Raw genomic sequence first — 22,311 nt, forward strand, 5'->3', positions numbered from 1 at the left:
AATTTGTTTTAACTAATACTAGCAGGACTGCCATTAAATATGTAAGGCGGAAATGAGATGAGACGTAAACAGGCGTACACAGAGTTAATCATCTTAGAGTCTTAATCCATTAAGAAGATACACATTCCACACCATCTCTTATTTACATTTTTTTTTTTTTTTGCAGGAACCTGCCGGCTGTCACTTGGTGTGCTTCAGTTCAAAACTTTCTTGTCATACCTGTCACTTTAAATATACTGGAGACATTTCGCTTTGGATCATGATACTCAAGGTAAACAGTATTAATACACTGTGTATATTTGTAAAAATACACTCATCTAACTGTATTATTATTTTTGTGAAAAAAAATAGACCAGTAGCAACGTTGCACCTTTAACGTCATATTTATTGTTATTTAGTTACTCAATAAAACATATACAGATATATACAATATGCAGGAAAACAGACGACTGCACTTTACTTATCTTTTAAAAAGTAAACAAAAAATCAATTCATAAATTGCTGTCACAGTCCTCCATCTATTGTTTCAGAAATTCAAATTCAACAGAAGCTTTATTTAAAGATTACAAGATTGCCCAACACACAGCAATTTTTTTAAATCTTATTATACATGTGCAATACCAATAGCCATTTTTTAAATTCCCTTATTAAAACAACGCAAATGTTGCCACTTCAGTTCCCATTGGCTGAATTGTATACAAGGTTGCGCTCATGAATATGAGAGAAGAGAAGTTTCTTACAACATAAATGAACAGCAGCAATGGTACAGGTAAAAAAAAAGTTGCTTGGACACAGAGGCAAATATAATTGTATTTGCACAAAAACAAAGAAAAATAACAAACATACATTCATGCTTATTCATCCGTCTTCTGTTATGTTTCTGTATTCCTTCCACTTCAAAAGAAGTAGTGTGCTCATTTTAAATGGAAAAAAAATGATTAAAAGACAACAAAAACAGATGATAGTTTTTGGGGCAACACTTGCTTACAATGGATTCATATATATTTACATTAGAGCACAATGTGTAAGTGAGGTGAGCAGAAAGGCCATATTTAATAATAGCATTTAAAGAAAAACAAAAAAACAACAACATCAGCCTGCCAAATACATTGCGCATGTCAACACTGCTACACAATTACAGCCAGTGGCAACTGAGTATATTTGCTTTTGCCATCTCATAATCATCGTTTGACAAGTTTATACTTTTCTTCAAAAAACAAAACAAAAAGCAAAGAAAAAAAATATACATGTTGATTTGAGGTCTTCCAGCTTGGGCATTGGCGAGTCGAGCCCCCGCCTTATTGTCCAGCAGTGGCTGAGTGAGTGACTGCATGTGTTTGACAATAACATGATATTAGTATGTGTTTGTGTCTGTGTGTGTGTGTGTGTGTGTGTGTGTGTGTGTGTGCATTTGCATTTTGTGAATGTTATTCTTGCCCTGAACAGGCAAGAGGTGCCTGCACTTTCCATATTTTTTTTTCATCATTCCTTGTCATTTGTGACTGATCTACTCAGTTTGTCCTCGGATTTTGCAGTCGGACTGCTTTTCGTTCAAGTCAGTGCTGCCACAAATGTCCCAAAGCGGTTGGATATATCAGAGTGGAGGGAGCGCCAAGAGGAGACGGGCCCTCCCCTGGCCTTACTGTCCCCCAGCTCATCTGTGCAGTGGACGGACAGGCACTGAAGGTGGTTCCCCCCTCCTCCACCACCACCACCACCGCCGCCTCCACCACCACCTCCACCGCTTCCACTGCTCCCACCTCCTCCTCCACTGGCCCCAGGAGCCACAACTCCAGCCTTACTCTGGGCCATCTCAGATTCTGCACACAGACACATAAATGAAAGGGTTAATTACCAGTGTACAAAACATCGAGCAACAAGCAGATACAATTTGAATTAAACCAGTGTCATTTACACATCCCACTCTAATTCTGCACTGTGGTGTTCATGTACACTTAAACTGGTAAAATGTTTTTTTCCGAGCACTCCTGCAATCCTACCGTAAAACTGTAACGCACCTAGATTTTCTCCCACGTGCAAATCTACACTGACCCCTGATCAGGAGGTTAAAGGGCACTGACAAAACTGTCCTTTAACCCCGCTTGACCCAATTTATTGGTATAATGACTGCGTCGGCATATCGACCTCATGTCACACAGACGTGGCGGCTCATATTAAACGGCTGCTCCCAGCTTCCCGAAAAATCTATACACAGGTTGATTATACATCATATTAAAAAATCTGCAGTGCCAGAGAGTTAATGCTGACACCTGAGGTGCGCACTGCACATATGGAGAAAAATCACTTGGAGTCCTGTAATGAAAAACTTAGTCAAGGAGAAGATTGACGAGGACAGGAAGTGCTTTGAAAACTATATATCATCTGCCAATATGTTGTGGACTGCGGGACGGAGAAAGGAAAGCTTGGAGAGATACATTGCAATTTTTGGTATAAGGAATGGGGAGGACTATGTGCTTTGGATTATTCCCTATTAGCCAAAAGCACAGAAGAAATGCATGCGGACGTTAAGTCTGATTACTCTCCCATGTTTTTTGCGTAAACATACATGCGAAGGCACTGACTTATGCTTTGGGACCATGTGGGTGGTTGAAAGAGATCAGTGTTGTGCACAAAGACAACACTCCAAGGCGGAGAGGGACGAGAGGATCCAAGAGCTGAGAAGACCGCCCTGACAAGCTGAGTTACATGTGTCACAGCGGCTGAGATAGACGACACACGCTGCAACATGTTCCCATGTCTCGACGGCTGAAGTCAGCTCACCCAGCGCAGTTTTGAAGAGTAGTGTATGAAATGGCTTCGTTTGGAATGTAGGATATTTAGACATAATGGTTGATCAAAGTACAGCGTGTTCCAAAATGTTTGACCCGATTTTGTCGGCCAATAATTTTGACATTTTTTGTTGGAATGACCTCAAATTTTCACAGCTTGTGTAGAAATGTTTCAAGTTTTTTTTTTGTGTAAGGTTTGGTATTTCTATCTCTTAAGAAATGCCATTCACTTAAAAAAAAAAGGCATTTCGCGTGTTTGAGTATGCTGAGGCGCCGAAGATTTCGCAAAGAAGGCACCAACCACAAAACAAATTAGGGCTTGGCACCAAAAAATGTCAAGAAAAGGGCTTGAATGTGGATTTCCACACTAACACTCTTCCGAGGACTATGGAGGAGTACTAATTTGTATCGTAGTTGGTGCCTTCTTTGCAAAATTTGTGAAGCATTATGCACTGGGTGGCCCAGCGGATAAGCGATTGACTGGCCATTAATTCAGGGTGTCTCCCCGCCTCTGGCCTGAAGTCAGCTGGGATAGGCCCCAGCACCCCCCAGGACCCTAGTGAGGATAAAGCAGTTCAGAAAATGAGATGAGATGAAGCACACTGACTGAGTCCGAGCATGCTCTAACATGCAAAATGCCTTTTCTTTTGAAGTGAAGGGCATTTCTTAACCCGAATAGATGGAAATGCCAAACGTCAAACACAAAAACCTGACACGTTTCTACGCAAGCTGTGAAAATTTGAGGTCATCCCAACGACAATTGTCAAAATTATTGGCCTACGAAACGGGGTCAAACATTTTAGAACACCCCGTATATTACGATCGCAATGTGACTCAGACACATTAAACTGAAAAGGATGCTGCACACAAAACGGAGGGCACACCCATTTTTAACTTTTTAATACAAAATGTTGACTTGGGTGTAAAAAAAACAACTCTCAAAGGATAGACCTACTATCATTTCAAGTCTTGATGGAAGAAAATAACCCAAGTGTACCAATCTGTACAGTACAGTATTCATGGTGGGCAGGGGCTTTTGTTTACTATTGTCATCCCCCACATCCTTCCCAAATCCTAGCCTGGCCATGCAGCAAGGATAACCAAGGGAGGCAGACATACAAGCTTGCCCTCCAGCCTGTCTGGACTGTGACCACTGGAATGGAAAAATGGAGGATTTGGTAAAAGGTCAGGCAGCCAAGCCTCCCGTTGTTCCGTTTGACTCTGCAAGGATTTTGCAAAATTTGCTCTCCCAAGGTAGTAAGAGAGGGCGAAATAGGATTTAGAGTGTCGTCATAGGGGTTCCTGATGACACCTAACATTTGCCAGAGGGTCCAGTTATAGACCTCAGCATGGTCCCCACCGCCCGGCGCATTTTGCCTCCCTCCCTCTCTCCCTCCCGCACGCCTTCGTCTCAGCGCCCCGCAGCAGCCGCCGCCAGCTCATGCTAGCTGGGCACAGCGGGGTCCACACCGGCCTGAATAGGCAGCCAAGCGTTCCCCTGGCTCACTGCTGACACACAGCAAACTGACAAGACGTTCGGCCAAAGACACACAACACGCCAACCGCTGCCGCTGCCGTGCCTGCATCTGCCTTCAGCCATTGCTCCACTTTTACACGCATATATCTAAATGCATGTGCGTAGACGCAACCGATCAAAGCAAGACCCAAGAATAGAATTGCTCACCTTATAAACAGGATGACTACAATAAATTCTCATTCTACATTCTCTGATTATGACGTAAAGGGAAAAATATCTTTTTTTTTTAAATCCTAGCAAGCAAGCATCACAGCATATAAAATTGATTTCCAAATGGAGTGAATGGGGGGAAAAAAATATGACTTGCTTGAATGGCGAAAAAAATGGCGTGACATTTATTGGTGGAAGAAAATAACAGCGCACTTCAGTGTACTTGTTCAAAACTGGAAACGAAGGTGTGAAATTTTATATCACACAAGTCCAAATCACCGTGACATTTTACACATAAGGATATCTTACATCCCATTGAAATCAATTTTGTTATGCTTTCCGGCAAACTAATACAGATTTAATTTTCATAGTAACATCTATAGTATATTAAAAGCTTTGTAGCGGAGAATTTTAAGCCTGAAGCGACATAGACACCTACTAAATGCCTTTTAAATACGCAATCAAGATTACCCCAGCAAGGTGCTAAATAAATACCAAATTCAATGATTCATTTGTATCGCTTTCACTTCATGTGTGACACTGTTATTTTGTGGCTAATGAGAGTGCTTTCTCCCTCTCTCTCTCTCACTCCCTCTCTCTCTTTCTCTCACAAATACACACACAAACTATAGATGAAATTGTGCATGACATCAGTGTGGCTGGGACCCACCGACCTGACGTAGCTTTTCATGTCAAGACACAATCAGCGAAGGACAAGGGAGATAATAATTCCACCATTATTTTTGTCCCGAATGTTTGCTTAAAATCCAAAATAACCGCTGCAGTCTTTGAAGTTCATATTTTAAGTAATTCTATGTCATGATTTTTAGCTTTGAAATAACAAAATACTGGCAGGAGGAGACAAACTGTGCGCAAGAGAGTTGAATATTACAAGACTCCTATTTTTTGGGCGCTAGTTCCTCACGGCCGTCAAGTTGATTTCCCAGGCTCCAGAATCTCAAGCGACATGGCTCTGCCCTTTCTATCCCAAGCTCTACTTCCATGACGACACTTCACCTTTAACCTCTTGCTCTCGGGAGCGCGACCCTATCTTCTCTGGACGCCACAAGCTCCAATCAGATTGCTTCGCTCGCTGACAAAAACACCCAAAGGCCTCTACTCCTATGACACTGTGTGACATCAGGTCAGATTCCTTTAGCATAACAACTAGAACCACGGATGGCCTGGTGTGAGAATTCTGTCTTTGTCAGCACAAAGAATCCGTCATCATCTATAGAAGACGGAAAAAAAAAATCAAGACTCCAAAAAAATTCTGAAGAAATGCGCCATTCTATTGAAATGTCCTTACTTTAAACTCCTACTTTACACATCAAGCCAACCCTAACCCAAAAGCAAGAGCAAAATGTACCAGATGAACCCCACAAAATGTACCTCAAGTTTTGGGGCTATCAAGGGAAGGCATGTGAGGCTCTTTTGCAACCCCTAAAACTCTACCCGACTCCTAAACTTTGACCTCTGCCTCAGAAAAGGGAGGATCGGCTGCAAAGACGTGGAAAAAAGTTGGTGTGTGTGAACGGGGTAGGGTGGAGGGGCACGTTTCTCCAATAAGGGGAGAGAGGTTATTTTGGTTTAAATTTCCTTTCTGTTCTCTGGCCTCCGACATTAAGAGGAAAAAAAAGAAACGAAAAAGGAGAAGCTTGTACAGGCAGGCATTGCCCTCAGCGTTTGTTACATTCCCTCATGCACAAATACACAAATGCACACAGACACACACAGACACACACATCCACACGCTCACCTCTGAGGTCGGCCACAAGAAGCGCTTAGAAAGGCAGACACAAAGCAGAACATGGGAAGTGATTTAGTGGGCCCTTCATAACTCACAAGCATGTCTATGACCTGTCCAGTGTGTCATCCAAGCCGGTGACATATTGATCTACTCCCCCTGTCTTTATTTTGTCTCAGAACATTGCAAGAACTCACTTTTTAATTAAAAAAACAACAACTGCTATTTTGAAACAGGACTAATTATCTAAAAATTAATGTAATGCAATGTATACAAAACAATGTTCCGAGTAATTTAGTTCTATAGTGTCCTTTTGTTCAAAATAATATACATTAAACTTGTATCTCACTTTCACCCACTCCTTATCTGCAGCTATCGCTACCACTCGTTTGGCATTGTCTAAATAAGCTTCCACTTTTTTTCTCCAAGGAGAAAAACCTCAGGTGTCATAAATCATTTGTCAATCCCTCAATACAAATTAAAGACGCCTGACAACAAGCGGCATGGCAAATAACATAACCACTGCTGACAGTGTGACAACACTGACACCTCAAGAGACCCGAGAACACATAGTATACACACCTTCTTACAAGCAAAGACGTATAAAACCAACACCTTTCAGTCTTTCAGTGGTTCTTTGTAGAAAACTGATTCTTTTTTTTTTACTGGCACATTCGTACATATAGCAGTCAACAAGTCACACATTTAGATGAGTGTCACAAACGTCAGCAATCATCGATGTTTAACTTTTCGGTTTTTGCATGAATGCATCTCTAGACATTTTTGTTTTTATCCACAACTATTTTTTTAAACTTAAATGCGTTTTTTTGTAATATGACAAGGGCTCATAATTATGGATGAAAGATTAAAGTTTTCAAAACACTAAATGTAGTTAAAGCGCCATACCCTAATTCACGCACTACCATTTAAATCACATCCAAACTTTATTGTTTCATCAAATTAGAATAGTGTTAACACATTCCACCAGGTCAAAGAAGACAGGCGGTCGAGGGTCCGTGGGTCAACGGGGTGGCGTTGCAAGTCTGACACAGTCTAAATAAATCAAACTTTATGTCTGCAGCTGACACATCTACACTATCAAGTTGCATTGTCTACAAACTCGTAATCACCCACACACACGACCATGCAGAAACAAACACACACACACACTCCATTAAAATTGCTAGAATTGTAAAATAAGATTTTTTTCACAACGGGAATCCTATTGCTTAAATTCAAAGCAGACAAACCACTAATCCTATTCCTATTGAACCTGTCAAAAACTTCCAAATTGCGGGAGTTGCCTGTGGATGAATTATGTCTTTTAAACAATATTAACAAAGCTAATTGCTGTCATTATCATAGCGATTATCACTACTTCTGGATAGGGAAGCGTGTGTGAGCCTTTGTTAAAATAAAAAAAAATAGTCTTGTTGAAAAAGTCAATATGAAAGACTGTGTAATGACAGGTAAAGCACATAGCACTGCCCCAAGCTGTTTTTTCCCCACATGCAAGCAAGTGCCAATCACTTTTATTATTATTTTTTTTCTGGTTTCAAAACAGGAAATATAAATTACTGGCCCAGTTTGTTGATGTGTTGTTATACGGAAATGTCAGACTCAGAAAGTCTCATAGGATTGTTCTCGATGCTGATATATCAATACAACTTTCTTCTTGTGTGTGGATTAAAGCAGATACTGCTGGTATTATAACATGCAAGTTTTTTTCTCTGTCAAATCTGTCAAAGTCAGAGCGACAACGATTTGATCATAAGCTCAGCTCTTTAAAGACTCTGAGTGAAGAGCAGAGCTATTCAATAAGGTCAGCTGTGAAGTATTTACATTTTTTGAACTGAAAAAAAAATTGCATGGTGAAACAAGAGAGAAGGGAAAAACAAAAATAGATCATTTATTTGCACCATCCCATTTTTGGTTGCTTGTTATCAAAACTAACCACGTTGCAAAAAAAAGAGATAACGAATGAAAGTCGAGTTATTATCTATAAAGGCAGAGGAAAATATAAGCTAAAAATGATTGTAAGATTATAAAAGTAAACACAAAAAGCAACTTCCTTAAAAAATTTCAAACAGTCAGAAAGGTGCACTTTTTTTTAAAAGCAAAACACTTTAAACATATATATATATATATAATATGCAATAAATATATTATTTTAAATAATGCCCAGTATTGGTTTATAATTGTGATCTGTGCTCCCAATTAACGTTAACTAAAAATTTGCAGTGAGCTATTTTAAAGTCAATTAGACCGAACCTGGTCGCTTTGACTCTAATTTAAATTAAACTACTCCTGAACATCATTCATAAATAAATGCAATTTGCATATTCAAAGTGTTGATTCCCTACATCGTATTTTAATTTCACTAAATGCTGTAGAGAGAACAATTAAAAATATTCGCAAGAATTCACACACTAATAAATATATATTATTTAACCTAAAATATAACAATCCCAGAAAAATAAAAAACAATCCACGGACGACAATAGAAAATAATCCATTTTAAAGAATGTTCTGGCCAAGTTTCATCCTGTCAGTTGTTAATACTTGTACACGAGATGAGCAACTTTAAACCCGACAAACTGGTTGAGGTGGATAGTTTTTTTTTGTAGTGACAAAAAGCCAGTGAGATGTTGCCTCTGAAGGAATTGCAATGTGCGCACAGACTTATCTTAAATTATTATGTTAGATTGCTCCCTCCAATGTAAACCTCGGCTTCAGATTCAATCTCCAACTGGCCCATCCCCTCCCAAAAGTACCTTGACCATTTTTTCCATCTTTGCTGTCTGAAGCACTCAAATGAAAAACTGTCAGGGGCTGTGATTTGTGCTAACTAGCTATCGATCGTTCCCGAGCTGTATGCCTCTTGTCCATACAGGGGAGGGTAGCGGGAGGAAGCAAGGTGGAGAGGCAGGCAAAAAGGCTATTCTTTTCCGACTGATTTGTGTGTGTGAATGCAACAGGGTGAAGAAGCCTGCTTTAAAAAAATAGTGCTGGGTCTCTCTGTTAAAAGCCAAAGCCATTTAATAAACGAAAAATCCAATCTACTGTATTTAACATATACAATATTAGTATACCCTCTTCCTTAGAACAGTTGTTTTCACTGAGGTTTGCATAAATTAACAGAGCTTGTGCACCTCTCAAGACCACATCAATAAATCAGGGGAATTAAAAGGCTAGAGTCGCTATTCATTAAGTTGAGTGGAAGACATCTAGTTGCATGCAAAACAAATAACACAAAGGACTTGTATTAAAATTGAAGCTAATATTATTATCCAGTTGATTTGAAGTGATATTAGAGCTGTGGTTACAAGATATTGCGTTACCAGCCGCCACCCAATCCCACGTAAACATTGTACTATCTACTCATAACCCAGACACAGCTCACTACGCGCCCCCACCTCTTCTCTGCCTGCAGTGAACAGAACAAAGAGGCGCCGGAGACACGGCGGATCGTGGCTAATACAATTATATGCATAAATACAAATTTCCATTATTATCATTAGTATTAAAATTAATAATATTGTATTTTTTTCTCATGTGATTGCATAGTTATTTATTTCTGCCTAACATTTAGATTGCTTTATTTGGGTGGGGAGAGCAATAACAATAATAAAATACCAATGTATAATTGTAATGAAATGACATCAGTAGAAACAATTTTAGCACATTTCTGCAGCATATAAAATACTGAAATGAATTCATTTAATTGCATGAATTATATTCAATTATTATTAGTCAATTGTACACACGCATTTAAATATGTTATAATGTCATCAAGGGCTAAAAGAAAGTAGAGAAGATATAATAAACTACAGCTTGACGGTGTAATTAAAGAATTTTATTTTGCCATTAAGAGCTAAAATTATTAATTTCCTAATATTGTTACAATTGTGAGGACATTTTAGTGTTTACATGTATTTCCATTTCTACTTTTACGCAAATAGATGCAAAGCTATTAAAATCCACAATACAATACAATCTCTTATTATGGTAAGATTATGCATTGTGTTATTAAATATGTGAGTTATTGTTTTCTTTTACAGCCTAATACCAAACTCCTAAATCATTTATAATGTCTTTCTTAGGGGAAATATATTTAACCATATATAACTAATTGAAACATTATTATTGAAAAGCCTGTCTATCCAATTCAGCACCAATTTCATTTGAGCAGATCTGTATTGTCCCATGGTAATAACATAAACAAACACATAACAAGGCAAGGGAAACCCCTCTGTGGAGACGCATATCCTCTAAAAGCTATTAATCTTCTCATTGCAGTTGTTCACCCAGAAAACTGAGATAAAGAACCACGGGAAATGTTTACTTTTCTTGAGGTGTTAGTTTCAAGTGCCACTACAATGAGGAAACCGAAATTTTATAAAAATACACCAGAGGGAGAGAAAGGGGGGCTTTTTTTTGTAGACAGCGCTGAAATGTTATGATCATTTTGGCAATTATTTGATACTTCAAGAGGACACACAAATGTGTTTTTCTCAGATGGAGTAAAATTTCTTAAATTGCTTCGAGAAGAAAAAAAAACTGCAGCGGTTTTAAGACTAAGAAAATATGCATTTTGTCATTTTCAGATGATAGAAATTCTTCATGAAAACACTGTCAAGAACTCAGAAACATGATTAAATGTGGAATGCAAGACAAAAGTAAGTTTTTCTTACCTTCTTTGTTATTGGTTTGGCTCTTGTTTTTTTCCCAGAGTCCTATGGACTTGTCATCTTCAGAGCCATCCATCATGGCCTTGTCACTGGGCACATACCAGGTGGCGTGCTGCTCTGCCATAAGTGTGTCAAGGTCAATAGTGCCCATTGAACCCTTCGCAGTATCAGGGCTGCAGCTTGCCAGCTCGTTCTCGCCGTTCTGAGAGGGACAATCGCCATTGTTTTTGCCATTTTTCATGGCCAAAGGCTGGTCTTCGGAGATGCTGAACTGCTGCCTTTGCAGCTGGATCTGGGCCTGTAGAATCTCCAGAGGGTGGATTTCGTCCTGGCCGGAGGTGCTGGATGGGGTGCGTACCTGCTCCATACCTGGAGTACCAGGATGGCTCACCCCACTGCCGCCCGTTGCTCCGCCGGAACTCAGTCCATAGTTGTCCGGTGTCGAGGTAGTATGATTGTTAATGCCTACGCTTAGGGGCTTCTGCCCATTTATCGGCATTTTCGGTGATCCATTGATCATCGGGCTGCGGTTACACTTATTTGCTGAGGAGCCTCCCGCATCTGAGCTGGAGGACACCTCGTCCTCATTGCCAAAGTGGACGCCGACATCATCGGGAAAGTCCACCCGGGGCGAACTGCTGTCAGACTTGGCCACACTTTGAATGCCACTGTCCAAAGAAGACATCAGGTCAGCCTGGTCCCCCAACATCAGGTCGCCTCCTTTGCCCCAAGAGGGTGATTGCAGGTGCTTCTCGTGGGGTGTGCCACCCCCACCCCTCTCCCCAACACCAGCTGACGGGGTTTGCTGGCCTGGACTGACAACAGGGTTTCCATTTTCAGAGGAAAAAAAAATTCCAGGGCTCACATGTCCACTGTCTCTTTTTCTCCTCCCTCTCCCTCTCCCACTCCCTGTTGTTGCCTTCCCCTCACTGCACGGGGTAGCGTCCATGTTGTAATTTGGGGAGAGGGCACTGGCTTCCCCCTGCACCGTCTGGTTTTGACTTGCAGGCTTAGAGTTGCTATTCCCAGTGCCAGGCAGCTGGTTGTTCTGAGAAGTGCTGCCCTGAAAATATTCAGGCCCCGGCCCCGCACTGCCAGTCCCGTTAGATGTGCTGCTATTAATGTCCTGCTCTGTCTGACTCAGTTTTCGCTTGCCCTCGTTTTGGTTTTTCTTATTGAACGTTACGTTGAGGTTGGGAGCCCCAAGGCTTGCGATCATGTTCTGGCACGCCGTCGAAAGGGCCGCCAGGCAACTCTGGCCAAACACACTGTCTTTAGCGCTGCTTTTGTTAAAATTCCCAAGAGACAGGGCACCAAGCTTGCTAACAGAGGACCGCTGGCCCGAGGGGAACTCAGACGGAGGAGGGTAGCTCCCCGGTGAAGTGTTCACCCCCTGGGGTACATTGTGAGGTGGCCCCTGACGGTTTGGCCCTCCATAGGGAAATGGTGGTTGTGCTCCCATCGGAGGTGCGGGGAATTCAGGGGGTCGCCTCTCTGGTGGCGCATTTGGATGTCCTGCACCTCCTCCTGCTCCTGGAGACTGCATTTGTGAGAGGTTGCCCATGTTGCCGCTGAACTGCGAGTGCAAGCCTGGAGAATGGAGAGCCTGGACATGTCCGTCTCCGGGTATTCTTATGGCTTCCTGCATGCCCATACCTGGCCTGAACATCATTCCGGGCCCGTTCTGCTGGAGACCCATGTCATGGGCCCCCGAGTCAGTGCCTGCTCCTCCCATGCGCCGTGACATCATCTCCCCGGGAGGGTGCGAGCCTTGAAACCAGGAATTCTCCTGGTTTACGTGTGGATTTTGTCCATCGACATTGACCATTCGACTTCCGTTTTCCCTGTCAAAGTTGGGCTGGGGCATGCCTGCCACTGGGCCTCCATGACCCAGTGGACCTGGAGGCACATCGCCGTGGTGGCCGAGCTGCTGCAGACTGGGCTGCCTCATTCTCTGCTGCTGGTTGCGAGAGGCCATCTGCTTTATCATCATAGCTGCATTCTGTCGCTGCTGTAACGACTGCTGCTCGGGCCCCGTGTGCTGAAGTGGACCCGGTGGGAAAGCTTCATTCACAGGGGGGGTGAACTCACCAGGCAGCCCTGGGTAGGAAGAAGGAGAAAGGTGATTTTCCATGCCGCCACACCAGCCTTCACCTCCATGTGCGTTGGGAAAGTCAAATCTAGGCCTTTTGGCCATGTTTACGTAAGGAGCGTCAAAGTGTTGTAGTCTCTGATTTGGAGGCTGTTGAGAGGGAAGGGGCGCTGGCTGTTGCATATTAAACATGGGGTCCCCATAGGGATGCAGACCTCTATTTTCCAGTCTGTGAATGGGATATTCAAACTGATTGTGTTGGCCACTCATCATGACCCCTCCATCCAAAATGTTGGGGTTACTGGATCCAGACTCGGCCTGAGGGGGTCGGGGGAGACCAGGGGGGCACGAGTTCTGTCTAGCTATTAAGCCGGCCTGTTGTTGCGGTTGCATGAGGGGATGTCTCGCATTGACACCCGGGTCCATCGCCACCGGCACCTTGCGGCCATTTCCAAATCTCTCAAAAAACATTCCATGTTGAGGCTGTTGGGGCTGTGGAGGTTGGTGTCCCTTGGATATGCCCTGCATGCCCGGCGTCCGAGGCATGCCAGGGGTTCCTTGAAAGGTTCCACTGGGAACTGGCCTTCCTGGGCCAAAATGGGGTAACTGAGATTCGGAATCAGAGGGAGAAAACACAGGTACATCGAAATGTCCAGATGGGGGTTCACTGGGGAAGTTATAATCTATTCCCTCCACGGCTCCCTGGTTGGGCATCCGTCTATTCTCCAGGCTATGGGAATCAGACGAGGATGAGGAGGACGAAGGCAGACCGTGAAAAGAAGCTGCCCTGTTGGGTGACTGGTCTAGGGGGAGGCAGGGGGCAGGAACTGCGTGGTTGCCACTGGGAGGGCCGTGATGTTGGAAGTCAGGCATGTTACCAGGCCGCTGTTGCTGCTGTGGGAAGCCATCCCCCGCCTGTCCCTCAGCGAGAGGATCAAATCCCTCTCCGAAGCCCTGCTGTGGTCCCATGGCATTGTTATTGTAGCCCATTAGCCTGGCACCATGCAGACATGATGACCCTGGCTCTGGGCCTCCAAAATTCCCACTGAAGTGAGGGTGATGTTGGTGGGGGTGAGGTTGATGGCCATGAGGATGTCCTTGGTGAGGTTGCTGGTTGTTAAAAAATCCATGTATGGGTCCTTGCTGCTGCTGCTGCTGCTGAAGTCCGCCGCTTGCGTGCATGTCAGAGTGACCCCGGGAGTGAAAACCTCCATACTGTTCTCCGTTCATGTTCATGTTGAGTCCGAGCATCTGTGGGTCACTCATAGGACCCATGCTGGGCTCCACAGCTCCCGGTGGACCTCCAGTGTGAAAACTGGGACTTTTATAATGGGAGCCCATGTTCAGTCTCGGTTGGTTTTTCTGTCTGTCGGACTGGCCGGGGTTTCTGCTATTAATCTGAGAACCAAACTTTTCCACCCCAAACATACTACTCTACTATTAATCCCACATGATGGTAAAATTGCCAGTTATTGGGCAGACTGTTACGCAGTTTGCTCTAAAAAGCAAATCAAACTATACAATTAGCTTTCAAAGTCTGAACAAATATAGAAAGTTCCTTTTTTTCCACCTATTATTTTAAACTTCTTTAACAAACTGCATCTAAATCTGCAAAATATACACCCCCCTTTATTTATTTATTTTGCTTTCACTATAGTGACCTTTAAGCAAGCAATGATATTTAAAATAATCTTATTTACCTTGCTGCCGGGCTGCCTAAAGATACACTAAAGTTGCGTGTGCGCATTTCTACGGGGTAGTAATGACACAAAGACATGTCTCTAACATACTGAGGGGAGCGTACACGAGAAATAAAACGACTAAATTACACAAATCAGAAATTCCGCCCTGTCAATAATAAACCCAAACACGTGTTAAAATGCCCACTTCTTGCTTTCTAAATCGAGTCCCATAATGACATTTTAAAAAGTCCAACCGAGAATGCGTTGTTCAAATGATCTTTGCCGATGAAAAAAAGGAGAAAAGTATTGTCCATAAAATATTAATAATTGCGGAGTAGTCGCAAAAAAAGTCGTCCGGTTGGATGTAAAGTCCACCATGAAGTGATCTCCAGCCAAAATACCGGCGCGACGCGTTCCCGGTTCCGTTGCTGGTCCCGGGGTGGCGATGCGCGCACTAGCCGCACTCCACAAGCACGGAGCGGCGTGACAGCATCCTCCAGGTCGCTGTTGAAGGTTGGTCCTGCGATCAAGCGTTGCACCTTTTGGCCGTCCGAAACGAGTGCGACCCTCTGAAATGCACTTGCGTGCTGAAGTGTGCGCACACTGAGAGCACGTTGACTGGAACGCACACACTCGCTTTAGCCGCTTTTGGCTGTGTGCGAGATCAGCGCGTCCGCAGCAGCCAGCAACAAGTTTTGCATTTCCAGCATCACTTCCACGGATGAAGCGTCAGCCAATCAGATGGCTGGGCGACAGCGTGGAAGGGGCGGGACAATCACTTTTAAGGTGATCTTCCACAGCGAATGACATTTGTAAACCTTCACGTGTAAAGCAGTCTTAGCAATGACTTTTGCTATTTGTTTTTGTTGGAGCTTATTAAATTTGATATTTTAAAAGATGTATAAAACTGTTAAAAGTGGGGGTCAATTGGGAGGAATTGGAGGTGAAAGTGCTTGATACAGTTCTGCAGAAATCAAGATTGCATCTATTTCTTCAAAGCTTTAAATACAACAAGCATATTTAGTTATAATTTTACTCTTCTCTGTAATTTTAGATACTATTTTCAGTCTTGTTATTTGGAGAAAACCCCTAATGCCTCATTATAAAAATATTGCAATGTTATTTGTTTTTCATCACACGAGGATTGCAATGCGATTAAGCCTCATTATCATGATAGCCCAGAAATAATAATAAAAAAACGTAGGTTTAAACGAGGCATTAAAATAAAGTATAGCCCATCCCCATGAGACCAATCAAAATAACACTTGCCATTGACCCGAAAGAGAACAAATCATCTCAAAAGATGTCTTTCTGTCTGTCTGAGTGTTTTATAAATTCAATGTATCCCTCAAACAAGTATTAGGAAATGTACATAAGTATGTAAAATAAAGCGCTCATAAGCAAGAATGGGCGTCTAGATAGGTCATTATTTATTATTATGATCCGATTTGTTTTAATTGTTGGCTTTCAGTGCGCCTGCTTGCTTGTTTTTTTTTTTAACTCCATAGTCTTGTTAGGGATGTCGTAAAAATATGTTTTGAGGAAAGAGTCGACTTTAAAACAACTTTTTTTTCAGAATGAACGAATGACAGAGATGACAAAAATATTTTCCCATTTTTTCCACAAACGATTTGTCAGACTGATCCAGGATTATTTTGGGTTTATTTTTGCTGTTTGCTCCAGACTATGTGAAACAAATGCAACTTCATCTTTCAGACAAAAAAAAAGTATGCTTTCACTATCCAACGTCCGTAGTGAATTTTACTAAATAAAACCCCATTATTTAAGTTGGTCATTTACACTATTGTGGACATTGACATTTGGGATTTATTAGTGCCAAACTGCTTTGTTTCCGTTTGGAGTAAAGTTATTTTACGAAACAGACACAGTGCCACCTAGTGGCTGTTTTTAGAATGCATGTGTTATACTCTACATCTGCAGAAGCACAAGCGCCAGTAAATGGCAATCAACTACGTACGTATATATGTATAGAGGATATTGATCAGTGAAGGGTCTAGGTATGAGTGTGAATGTTTTTGTCTCCTTGTGCCCTGCAAATGCCTGGCCACCAGGATAAAGTGGTTCAGAAAATGCATGAATGAATGAACTCTACTAAAATTTATTTATTCAAAGAATGGTGCTATAGCTACTGTAGCATCCCTCTCTGAGTTGAAAGATGCATTAGAGTTTCATTGTAATATACACATACTGTTTTCATAGCACCAAGACCACAACAATCACAACGTTGAGTTGGGAGGACAAACTACCCCATTGAGCAAGGTAAGCAAACCATCATTTTTTCCACATTCAATATGGCGGGAATATTTGGGCGTGGTTACGTATGTTGATGACGCGGCTTCCGTAAACTCTGCACATGCGCAGTGTTCATTCGAACAGCGTTTTCAATGCAGGCGGACGGCTAGCACGACGAGGTAAGGCGATTTACTGCCCTAAGTGCATTTTTATCACGCTACCGAGAGATTTTTAGTAATAATTTGAGCCCAAAACGTCAACAAATCTGTTCGTTTAATGCTAGGTTGAACACACCGTCGACAGTTTAAGTCTGGGCTTATTTTCCCCTATGTGGGCCGCATCTGACTGCTAGTTATCTTAGCATTAGCATCGCGACGATGCTTTGGTTTAAAAAGTATGTTTTCTCTCCATTATTGAATCCTGTAGTCGTGTGCCTTTTTAATATAATCAAACAGAGCCGAAACATTAACGCATGGTTTGCTGAGTACAGTAAAAAAAAACATTTTTTCAAAAATCGTTAAACCAACTTTCTCCAAGCTGTTAATGTCACTCTATGTTTAATCGCCTTGTCTGGAAAAGAGAAAATAGCACAGAACACTGAAACTTATTTTCAATATTTATCTTGATTGTTTATTAAATGTCTTGTAATATTTCTCTTTCCTGTAATAATGGTTTGACAACTCCCAAATAGCTTTGTTGAATCAAGTTTTCTCTGTTTAGCATCAAGATCTGGAGTGTATCTTGTACACTCCTGTACACTCAACCTTGAGTTTACAGGAGAGGAGACTGGGCCAAATTAAGGTAAAACAATTGCCAGCAACAAAAAATGAAATCACCTACTGTATTTTGCCGTTTAATATACCCGTGTATATTAAATGATTTTTCCTTTTTTGAACATTTTGTCTGTGTGCCGTTTAATATACTCCTGCCATTTAATGTACTTGGTTATATTAAACAGCAAAATACAGTAAGCCTTTCTGTTGAACCTCAAGTCTCTCTCGATATATATGATAACTTTTGCTTTTATTTATTTATTTTCTCTTTTTAGGATCACCACACAGCTCTTCATCTGTGGCCAGAACACTCTGAGGTTTTAAAAAAAAAACTTTTTTTTTTTTAATCTCCAGTCTATATATGATAACTTTTGCACACATCAGGCCTGCATCTATACTGTCTCCATACGGTTAGGGCGGGGGTGTCAAACATATGGCCCGCGGGCCGGATCCGGCCCGTTTGGTGGTTTGGTACGGCCCGAGGAAGAAAGCTGCATTGTATAAAAAAATATGAATTTTCTTTAAAATTTGTAGATCGTGGATTATCCGCTAAGGGGCGCAGTGTTTTAGTACGTGCAGACAACATGAATTGACATTTATTTATTTTCTTATGTTATTCTCTTGTTCATAATATATTGTTCATAATGTAAAAGGAAATTTCTTTTAATAAACATTTTGATAATTTACTCATTCTTTGCACTAATTATTAGTATTAGTGACTAATACAAAGGAAAAAAGTGGGCTTATTGTTAGTTCTATGTAACTTTGCAATGAGTTTACTGGTCCGGCCCGCTTGATCTCAAATTAAGCTGAATTCGGCCCGCAGACTAAAGGGAGTTTGACACCCCTAGGTTAGGGTGTCTCCAAGTGATCTTCGTCGCAGGTTGTCTACTTGAAGATGTGGCGTCTCTAAATTCTGGACTTAAGAGACAGCAGGTAGGTTGATGTATTTGTTTATTGTAGGATATCCAAGTATTCAGCCTAATTAAATAATGATGTGTATCCTGAAAAAAAGACGAACGACGGAAGAGTGATACATACTGAGCTATCTTGACATGAAATCTTGTTGATAACATTTTCAAACGCCGATTTAAACAGCAGGTGAATTTCACAAAGCATAACGGCGGTCCGTGAGAACCGAACAAGCGCCACCTAACTTGATAGCCTGATTAAATGAAACCAACTTTGATGGTCCATTCATTCTCTGAACCGCTTTGTCTCCACAAGGGTCGCTGAGGGTGCCTGAGCCTATACCAGCTGACTTCGGGACACCCTGAACCGGTGGCGGAGGAGGAGACGGACAACCATTCACGTTCACATCTAGTGTGCAACCAGCTTGCAGCCTTTGAAATGGGGGAGAAAACAGGAGTACCTGGAAAAAAAAACCATGCAGGCCTGGGAAGAACTCCACACTGGTGGAATGACCTGGATTCGAACCTTCCATGTAAAGTAAGGCTTTTTTATTTTTTTTAAAATGACCATGCATAGTATGGCTTTTTTTCTTCTTCAAATGACCATGTATGGTAAGGCTTTAAAAAAAAGGCTTCATATTGGCTCGGTACGTGATGTCTCCCCTTGTTGCAGCGATCATAGTGCGTGTGCATAGCCACATCCCCTTACAAAAAAGTTATTAGAATTAAAAAAAAAAAAAAAAAATCTTATAAATAAAAGTCATGGTCACATAATAGAACAAGACATACTCTGCTGTCAACTTTAATTTTTATTTTTTCAGATTAGTGACAAATTAAAAACTGGATGACTTGTGGGATGGACAGTCTTCCAAAGCAGGTTTCCCAAAGCGTGGAGAACGAGGACACCTGAAGACAAAAAAGTAAGTTTAAAAGAGACTTTATTGTTGCTGTGCAGAAAATATTTGTTTTCTTTTGCTTTTCCTTAGACTCACCTGCGGATGAAAAGAGACAAAACAACAAATACTACTGGCTAATCTTGTGGAGTGGTGGCCCAGTGGATAAGTCATCAGTTTCCCACTTCTGTGGTCATGGGTTCAAATCCCAGTGCTTCCAAAGATTTTCCAAATATTATTCAGGTAAATGAATGAGATAAAAGTATAAGTATTACTACCATCTCTTACAGGGTGATGGCCCAGTGGCTAAGTCATCAGTCTGCCACCGCTGTGGTCCTGGGTTCAAATCCCAGTGCCTGCAAAGATTTTACAAATATTATTCAGTTAAAAGAATAAGTTCTAATGGCTAAGTGTCTAACTGAATAAGTCTTCAGTGGTGGATGAAGCATTTTGTCAAAAAATGACTAAGTGTTTCACCCCATTTCCAAGGATAAAACGTTTCAACACCTATGTATAAGTGGGGCACGAGTTGGTGTAGTGGGTTGCACACTCGCCTTTGCACGGAGAGAACGTGAGTTCGCTTCCCGGTGTCGGCGGTTCACTGACCAAGCAAGCGGTCGAGGGTCGGCCGAAGGCCGACCCGAGAACGCCTTGTGCACAGACAGGTTCCTCCAACTGTCTTCCGAACTGCCGAAGGCAGTTCGGAATATAACCTTTTACTAAAAAGTATGACTAAGTGTTTCATATAAATTAAAAAAGTTTTTCCTTTTTTTTTTTCTTCTTGTTCCATTTTCCAGACCACATGGTGTCCTGATCAGCCAAAGGACGACAGCGGGAATCGAACCTGGGTCTCCCAGACGGGAGTCCTGTGAACTAACCTCTGCGCCAACCAAGTGACTACACTTTCCTTGGTAATCATTTGAGTGTCTTTCCAAGAAGTACACAGAAACAACTAAGTGAAAATGTGTGCCGACAGCGGGAATCGAACCTAGGTCTCCCAGACGGGAATCCTATGAACTAACCTCTGCACCAACCAAGTGAATACACTTTTCTTTGTAATCATTTGAGTGTCTTTCCAAGAAGTACACAGAAACAATTAAGTGAAAATGTGTGCCGACAGAAGGAATCGAACCCAGGTCTCCCAGACAGGGGTCCAGTGAACTAACCTCTGCGCCAACCAAATGACTACACTTTCCTTAGTAGTCATTTGAGTGTCATAACAAGAAGTACACAGAAACAACTAAGTGAAAATGTGTGCCGACAACAGGAATCGAACCCAGGTCTCCCAGAGGGGAGTCCTGTGAACTAACCTCTGCACCAACCAAGTGACTACACTTTCCCTTGTCATCATTATATCAATATAACCTTTTACTGAAAAATATTACTAAGTGTTTAATATAAATTAAAAAGATTTTTTTTTCTTCTTGTTCCATTTTCCAGACTACATGGTGTAGTGATCAGCCAAACGACGACAGCGAGAATCGAACCCAGGTCCCGCAGACGGGAATCCTGGTGAACTAACCTCTGCGGCAACCAAGTGACTACACTTTTCTTTGTAATCATTTGAGTGTCTTTCCAAGAAGTACACAGAAACAACTAAGTGAAAATATGTGCCGACAGCGAGAATCGAACCCAAGTCTCCCAGACGGGAGTCCAGTGAACTAACCTCTGTGCCATCAACAAGGGGAGACATCACCTACCGAGCCAATATGAAGCCTTTCTTTAAAGCCTTACCATACATGGTCATTTGAAGAAAAAAAAAGGCATACTATACATGGTCGTTTTAAAAAATAAAAAACAGCCTAACTTTACTACTTACTTTACTGTCGTTTTTTCCAGAGAATAAGCCTTACTATACTATGTCGTTTTTACCAAAAAAGCCTTACAATACTATGCCGTTTTTTAACGAAAAAAGCCTTACTATACTATGTCGTTTTTTGACAAAAAAAGCCTTACTATACTATGTCGTTTTTTGACAAAAAAAGCCTTACTATACTATGTCGTTTTTTGACAAAAAAAGCCTTACTATACTATGTCGTTTTTTGACAAAAAAAGCCTTACTATACTATGTCGTTTTTTGACAAAAAAAGCCTTACTATACTATGTCGTTTTTTGACGTAAAATGCCTTACTATACTATGTCGTTTTTTGACAAAAAAAGCCTTACTATAGTATGTCGTTTTTACCAAAAAAAAGGCCTTACTATACTATGTCGTTTTTACCAAAAAAAAGGCCTTACTATACTATGTCGTTTTTTAACAAAAAAAGGCCTTACTATACTATGTCGTTTTTTAACGAAAAAAGCCTTACTATACTATGTCGTTTTTTAACGAAAAAAGCCTTACTATACTATGTCGTTTTTTAACAAAAAAAGGTCTTACTATACTATGTCGTTTTTTTAACAAAAAAGGCCTTACTATACTATGTCGTTTTTTAACAAAAAAAGCCTTACTATACTATGTCGTTTTATGACAAAAAAAGCCTTACTATACTATGTCGTTTTTTGACCCGAAAAAAGCCTTACTATACTATGTCGTTTTTTGACAAAAAAGCCTTACTATACTATGTCGTTTTTTTGACAAAAAAGCCTTACTATACTATGTCGTTTTTTAACAAAAAAAGCCTTACTATACTATGTCGTTTTTTGACCCAAAAAGCCTCACTATACTATGTCGTTTTTTGACCCAAAAAAGCCTTACTATACTATGTCGTTTTTTGACAAAAAAACCTTACTATACTATGTCGTTTTTTAACGAAAAAAGCCTTACTATACTATGTCGTTTTTTAACGAAAA

The 22,311-nt window shown here is 41.3% G+C and overlaps 1 protein-coding gene and 2 long non-coding RNA genes across 3 annotated transcripts; 2 read left to right on the forward strand and 1 right to left on the reverse strand.

Annotated features, from left to right (window-relative positions):
- Positions 1–364: 364 nt before the first annotated feature.
- LOC144215609 (transcriptional activator MN1-like) lies at positions 365–15,359 on the reverse strand. Its single transcript, XM_077744661.1, has 3 exons — positions 10,918–15,359; positions 1,737–1,820; positions 365–1,700 (listed from the first exon to the last, which is right to left on the reverse strand). The coding sequence occupies exons 1-3, from the start codon at positions 14,432–14,434 to the stop codon at positions 1,552–1,554; spliced, it is 3,750 nt and encodes a 1,249-aa protein (XP_077600787.1). The 5' UTR covers positions 14,435–15,359; the 3' UTR covers positions 365–1,551.
- A 1,724-nt stretch (positions 15,360–17,083) lies between these two features.
- LOC144215610 (uncharacterized) lies at positions 17,084–18,541 on the forward strand. Its single transcript, XR_013330456.1, has 3 exons — positions 17,084–17,120; positions 17,662–17,742; positions 17,990–18,541. It is a non-coding gene; the product is annotated as an uncharacterized LOC144215610 (long non-coding RNA).
- A 1,253-nt stretch (positions 18,542–19,794) lies between these two features.
- Positions 19,795–21,303, forward strand: LOC144215611 (uncharacterized). Its single transcript, XR_013330458.1, has 3 exons — positions 19,795–20,555; positions 20,639–20,843; positions 20,959–21,303. It is a non-coding gene; the product is annotated as an uncharacterized LOC144215611 (long non-coding RNA).
- The last annotated feature ends 1,008 nt before the right edge of the window (positions 21,304–22,311 follow it).

The sequence above is a fragment of the Stigmatopora nigra genome, chromosome 22 (assembly GCF_051989575.1).
Source record: "Stigmatopora nigra isolate UIUO_SnigA chromosome 22, RoL_Snig_1.1, whole genome shotgun sequence".
Taxonomy (NCBI): Eukaryota; Metazoa; Chordata; class Actinopteri; order Syngnathiformes; family Syngnathidae; genus Stigmatopora; species Stigmatopora nigra.

Excerpts from the sequence above, each read along its gene's own strand:
- LOC144215609 (XM_077744661.1), bottom strand. The coding sequence starts at position 14,434 with ATGTTTGGGGTGGAAAAGTTTGGTTCTCAGATTAATAGCAGAAACCCC. Across the intron at positions 1,821-10,917 it reads CCAAACCAATAACAAAGAAG|AATCTGAGATGGCCCAGAGT; the intron begins GTAAGAAAAACT and ends GTCTGTGTGCAG. Across the intron at positions 1,701-1,736 it reads GAGCAGTGGAAGCGGTGGAG|GAGGGGGGAACCACCTTCAG; the intron begins GTGGTGGTGGAG and ends GTGGTGGTGGAG.